Source organism: Marmota flaviventris, chromosome 2, assembly GCF_047511675.1.
Source record: "Marmota flaviventris isolate mMarFla1 chromosome 2, mMarFla1.hap1, whole genome shotgun sequence".
Taxonomy (NCBI): Eukaryota; Metazoa; Chordata; class Mammalia; order Rodentia; family Sciuridae; genus Marmota; species Marmota flaviventris.
The window spans coordinates 90,160,461-90,167,198 of NC_092499.1; the positions used below are offsets into that span (position 1 = coordinate 90,160,461).

Genomic DNA, 6,738 nt, shown 5'->3' on the forward strand with positions numbered 1-6,738 from the left:
CTCTTTATATGGCATTAAACCCATTCATGACCTGATTATCTCCCAAAGGCCATATATCCTAGTACTAATCATGCAGGCTGGGGATATAGCTCATTGGTAGAGCATTTACCTAACATGAGCAAGGTCCTGGGTTAAAGCCCTAGCTCCACGGAAAAAATAAACATTAATAATGCTGGCATTTTAGGATTTCAATATATGAACCAGGGACACAGAGATACAAACATTCAATCTATTAAAATAGATTTATTTTTAAGACTAAAAAGTGATAATTTGACAAAAACTATAACAGGTCTTTTTTTTATTTCCTAATTAAGTCTTTTGGTATTTTTTGATCGTTTTTAGTTATTACCCCATTCAAGTTAACAACTATGGCAATGCAGACTCCAGTCTCCAATAAGAAACCAGTATTTGATCTCAAAGCAAGTTTGTCTCGTCCCCTCAACTATGAGCCACACAAAGGTATGTGGGAGTATTTGGGGGTTAAGGGCCTATAAAACACTTAAGACAAAACAATCTGGCAGGCACTGTTTCATGTTTGTAATTCCAGTTAGGGAGATCAAAAGTTTGAGACCAGCCTCTGCAATTTATTGAGACCCTGTCTCAAAAAGTAAAAAAAAGCTAGGGATGTAACTCAGTGGTAAAGCACCCCTGGGTTCAACCCCAAATACTGCAAAAATAATCAATTTACATCTGAATTTTTTTTTTAATTATACATATTTATTTGCAATGAGAACACTTTAAAGCTACTTTAAGAATATGTCAACTATAGTCATTAAGTTGTATAACACACATCTCTGACCAAAATTTTATGGCCTTTACCCAACATCTTCCCAAACCCCCCATAACCACCACTCTACTCTGCTTCTGAGTTCAGTTGTTTTAGATTCTGCACTTAAGTGAGAACATGCAGTATTTACCTTTGTCATCTGGCCTGTTTCACTTAGCATAATGTTCTCTAATTCTACCCATGTTGTTGCAAATGATAAGATTTTTTTTTTTTTTTTGGTACCCGGAATTGAACTCGGGGGCACTCGACCACTGAGCCACATCCCCAGTCCTATTTTGTATTTTATTTAGAGAGAGGGTCTCACTGAGTTGCTTAGCGCCTCGCTTTTGCTTAGCGCCTGGCTTTGAACTCGAGATCCTCCTACCTCAGCCTTCCAAGCCGCTAGGATTACAGGCATGAGCCAAAATGCATGTCTATGCCACATTTTCTTTATTCATTCATCTACCTATGGATACTTAGGTTGATTCTATAACTTGGCTATTGCGAACAGTGCTCTGGTGAACATGGGAATGCAGATATCTCTATGATAGATTGATTTCAAATCTTTGGGATACCTAGAAATAGGAATTGCTGAATCTGGTCTCAGTCCTAATGCCAACAAAATATTCCCATTCTATTCTGAATCCATTTTAATAAGTAACGGTTATGACAAAATAGATTAAAATGAATTAATATTAAACCTAATTCGTATGTAATCTTGGGATAAGATACTTGGTTGTAATGGCTTCTTTTAATATGCTAGGTAATTGGATTCAGCATTAAGGGAATTTTTTTTGTACTAAGATTTTTTTCAGTCTGAGCATATAGCTCAATGGTAGAGTATTTGTCTAGCATGCATGAAACTGGCCTTCATCCTCAGCACAGAAAAATGAAAAAAAAATTCTGTAACTTTCTAAGGTTTATAAAAATCACACATTTGTATTTTTTTTTAGTTGTAGATGGACATAATACCTGTATTTATTTATTTATTTATGTGATGCTGAGTATCAAACTCAGGGTCTCACATGTACTGATAAGCTAGTGCTCTACCACTGAGCCACAACCTTAGCCCCACGTTTGTATTTTGCTGTTGTTTGAGTCTCAGATCTTATTATGTTACTCGGGCTGTTCTTGAGTTTATGAGCTAAAAACTATCCTCCTGCCTCAGATTCCAAAGTAGCTGGAAACTATAGGTATGTGACACTGCGCCCAGCACATATTTTTATTTTTAGAGGAAAAATATGATTTGTATTTGTGGAGTGTGAAATGAAAATAAATGACAGAATATACTTTTGGAACATACTGGAAAATGTCTATAAAGCAAAGTATAGACACTGGTAGGAAACACGTAGCTACAAATGAAGACAATAAAGTTGGGAATACAAATAAAAGAATCTCAAAACTGTGTCTTGGTCCTTAACTAGGAAAGCTGAAACCATGGGGGAAATCTAAAGAAAATAATTCTCTGAATGAACATGTGGACAGAGTTACGTTCCATAAGAAAACCTATAAACAACCTCATCTCCAGACCAAGTGAGTACATAATTATCCACTTTTATAATTTTTCTAATTTCAAAAAGACAATAGCCGCACTTAGTAGTGCCTGCTTGTAATCCCAGGCAAGAAGGCTGAGGCTGAGGCTAATTTGTCCAGGCCAAGTTTTAGCCCGGCCTGGACAAATTAGCAAGATGGTGTCTCAAAACATTAAAATAGGACTGGGGATGTAAGCCAGTGATGGAGCACTTACCTAGCATGTGCAAGGCACTGAATTCAGTTCCCACTGCTGCAAAAGCAAAAGAATAAAAACAGTGTACAAAAGCTCCTCTGGGGGATACTGTCAGTAATAGCACGTTTAAGGTTAGAAGTAGAATGTCTTAACCCATTTTGTGTTGCTGTAACAAAATACCTGAGACCAGATACTTTATATAACAGTCTACTCCCTCAAGCCCTAACCCAACTCACTTCCAGGAGATGTGCATTAATTCCAAGGGTGTACCACCTTGACCCAATTACCCCCTCTTAAAGTTTATGCCACCTCTCAATACCATTGTACTGGGGACAAAAACTCTAGCATGTATGTGATCTTTTTTGTGTGTTGTGTTTGTGTGTGTCTGTAGTACTGGGGATCAAACCTAGGGCTTTGTGCACGCAAGGCAAGCACTCTACCAACTGAGCTATATCCCCAGCCCATGTGTGATCCTTTATGTAGGACAAATATCCAAACCATAGCATGGAATCACCTATAAAACTTTCTAGAAGTACCTGAGCTGAGGTCTAGCGTAGCAGATCTCAAATCAGAAGAGTTGGGATGAGACCCAAATATCTGCATTGTTTTAAAGGCTCTACAAGTGTTACAGAATAAGCAGATTCAAAGATTGCTCTTGTATAACCTATCCTCCCAAGCAGTGCTTATGAATATCCCTCCAGACACCAATGCTCAAGCACCCAGGGCACCTGCATATGCAGATAGATAGATGTAAATTCCTCACTCCTCAAGACCCCAGGTTTATGAGGTATGAAGGTCTTATTCAAGAAAAACCCAGTATAGTCCTTACTGACTTCCTTGTGTTTGAAAACCAGGTTAAAACTGGGGCTCATGCTAGGCTTTAGCTGCTCTTGGATGAGTACAGATTCCCTGTCTGGAACTTTCCTATAAATGTGACTCTTGCTTATATCTACCTTCCATGAAGGCTGTTACTAACTGTATTTGTTGTTAAGATAGTTAACATTGCAGAGCATGGTGGTGCATGCCTGTAATCCCAGCAGTTTGGGAGGCTGAGAAGGAGGATCACAAGTTCAAAGCCAGTCTCAACAGTGAGGAACTATTTAGCTCAGTGTGACCCTGTCTCTAAACAAAATACAAAATATGGCTGGGGATGTGGCTCAGTCACCGAGTATCCCCAAGTTCAATCTCTGGTACCCCCCACCAAAAAAAAAAAGATAGTTAACATGGTCCCTGGGCTTTTTATTTCTCTTTGCCTTATCCTCTTTAGAAAAAACAAAAACAAAAAAAAAGCATAGTAGCTTAAGTCAGTAGGCTCTGGTTCTAGTTCTAGCACTTTCACTGGACACTTGTGAGCTTAACCTTTGATTCTGACATCTAGGAATCAAAATTTCTCATTTAAAACAAATTTACAAATTTTAAGGGCTGGGGTTGTGGTTCAGCAGTGGAACATTCGCCTAGCATGTGTGGGACTCTGAGTTTAATCCTCAGCACCACATAAAAAATAAATAGAATAAAGGTATTGTGTCCATCTACAACTCAAAAATAAATATTAAAAAAAATAATAATTTAAGTCAGGCATGGTGGCACAAGCCTGTAATCCCAGGGGCTCTGGAGGCTGAAGCAGGAGGATCACGAGTTCAAAGCCAGCCTCAGCAAAAGGGAGGCACTAAGCAACTCAGTGAGACCTTGTCTCAAAAAAAAAAATACAAAATAGGGCTGGGGATATGGCTCAGTGGTCAAGTGCCCCTGAGTTCAATCCCCCATACCAAACACACACACACACACAAATTTTAAGATATAGGAGTTGAATTCAGTCACTAATGTACCTTCTGATTCCAGTTCCATGCATGATATTAAAATGCTGAGTTAATATTAAAAGGGAAATACCAATTTTTAGCCCTTTAGAACAATGACTAACATTTGTTAGAACTATTTCTAACATTAACAGGTAAGTAGAGAAATGCCCTGTAAGAATCTGTTTTGCATAAATATGCTAGATGTCATTTACATTTTATATTAATCCAACAATAGTTGCTCTGAAGTGCCTGTTTTGGAGCTTAATTAGAACCTACTGTATAACCTGTCCCTCCCCCATAGGGAAGAGCAGCGGAAGAAACAAGAGCAAGAACGAAAGGAGAAGAAAGCAAAGGTTTTGGAAGCTCGAAGGGGCTTCATTATACTTAAAGATGAGTAATTTGTTAATGTCCTATAAATATTCCTTTATTCTGAAATTGTTTTCTGAAATTTTGTAAATATTTTTATACTGTCTTTCCCACTTTCGTCAGAGATCTTTCTCTGTTAACTTTTATTCATAATCTATATAGCATCTATGTGTTTTTTATGTTCTGGCATTCTTTGGAATAGTGTTTATCTTAAGTCCCTGTACAGCCCAGTTTTCTCATGAGACATCTTAGAGCTTAACCTAGATCTTTAATGTCAAGCTTCTTTACTATTTCTAACATTAACAGCCTTGCTGTCCTCTATGCAATAGCATTTACCTGATGAAGCTAGTCATACCACAAGCTTAAGTAGAATTTGAACAATAAAAAGTTAACAATAAGAAAGCTGGGACCAAAAGGCCACCTCTTATCTTCTAACCTACAAAATCTAGCAATCTTGAAACTGGACTAATGGTTGCCCATATGAAAATGTTTATAATAAAGACTTCATGTCATTGCTACCTGTCATTCACTATATCCTTAAAAATAAAATTCTATATCTCATTCTAGCCTTTCATATTTAAAAATAAAAGCTATAAGCATATTTATATATAAAATCTATCAATTTTAGATGGATGGGGGTATAGCTTAGTGATAGAGCATTTGCCTAGCATGTGGCAGGTCCTAGGTTTGAGCCCCAACACACACACCAAAAAAAAAGTGTATTACTGCTTTAAGGATTAAAATGCTGTCACTGTCAAATTTGTATCTTAATAATTTTATGGAACCCGGTGCAGTGGGACACGCCTGTAATCCCAGTGGCCTGGGAGGCTGAGACAGGAGGATCTCAAGTTCAAAGCCAGCCTTAGCAAAAGCTAGGTGTTAAGCAACTCAGTGAGACCCTGTCTCTAAATGAAATACGAAATAGGGCTGAGGATATGGCTCAGTGGTTGAGTGCCCCTGAGTTCAATCCCCAGTACCTCACCCCCAAAAAAAATAATTTATGGAAAAGCCCAGCATTGCTTGGCATCATATTCTTCTTTCTTGCAATAACTACATAGAGCTTCTGTGTTATATACTGCCCAAGAACTTTATAAATAAAAATTTTTTTGTTGTGGTGGTGGATTCTTTTTAGACAAGTCATCCATGATTTGGATGATAACTAAGATCATAAGAGGTTACCTATATCCTTCATACACTTTCCTGGACCACCCACTTCTACCCCAAGAGTAAATTACTATATTCTTCCTTTTTATACTGTCTTTCTGGTCTTTATATTGTCTTACTGGTTTTTACCATAATTATTAGTTTGCATATATGTTCAGAATGTGGCACATGCCTAAAAAAATCAGATTTTCCAACAAGAAACTCCTGGATCATATACACTTCTGAGAATGTAAAATGGTACAACCCCTTTGGAAAAAAATTGCTAACACTTTAAAAAGTTGTATGTCTGTCTACTATGTTATTCAGCCATGGGACTTCTAGTTACTCAAGAAAACTAAAATCATATGTTCCTATAAAAGACTTGTATCTGAATGTTCATGTGAAGTTTTATTTGTAATAACCAAGAATTGGCAACCACTCTAATTTCCATCACAGGTGGAATGGACAAATGGGTTATATCTACACAATGGGAAACTACTTTAGAATTAAAAAAATGGAACTATTGACAAAAAGTGTAACAAATGAATCTATATGATGAGTAAAATAAACCAGACCAAAAAATAAGCATATACTATATGATCCCATTTCTAGAAAACTTTAGGAAGTGCAAACTACAGTGGTCAAAAGGGCTGGGGATGTGGCTAAGTGGTTAAGCACCACTGGGTTCAATCCCTGATACCAAAAAGAAGAAAAGCTATTAACTTTGTATATCATTTATTTGTAATTTTGGCTCTCTTATGGTACTCTGGCTATATATTCATTTCCTACCTTCTAATATGACAAAAATTGATCAAACTGAGTTAATCAGGGCCTTATTTTTAGCATGTCCAATCTCTAATACTTAAAATAACTTTGGAAGCTTTAGAGACAGAAGTCTAGTATCTAGTTTCTCCACTGATCCATCACATCAATAGTCACTA

At 37.1% G+C, this 6,738-nt stretch overlaps 1 protein-coding gene across 1 annotated transcript in view; it reads left to right on the forward strand.

The window, feature by feature from the left end:
- The window catches only part of Nusap1 (nucleolar and spindle associated protein 1), a 31,006-nt gene extending 24,619 nt beyond the window's left edge, over nucleotides 1-6,387 (forward strand). The window contains exons 9-11 of the mRNA XM_027926224.3: nucleotides 343-459; nucleotides 2,191-2,299; nucleotides 4,590-6,387. Coding sequence (XP_027782025.1) covers nucleotides 343-459; nucleotides 2,191-2,299; nucleotides 4,590-4,686 — 323 coding nt within the window. The 3' untranslated portion in view covers nucleotides 4,687-6,387. The remainder of the gene's footprint in view (nucleotides 1-342; nucleotides 460-2,190; nucleotides 2,300-4,589) is intronic.
- The last annotated feature ends 351 nt before the right edge of the window (nucleotides 6,388-6,738 follow it).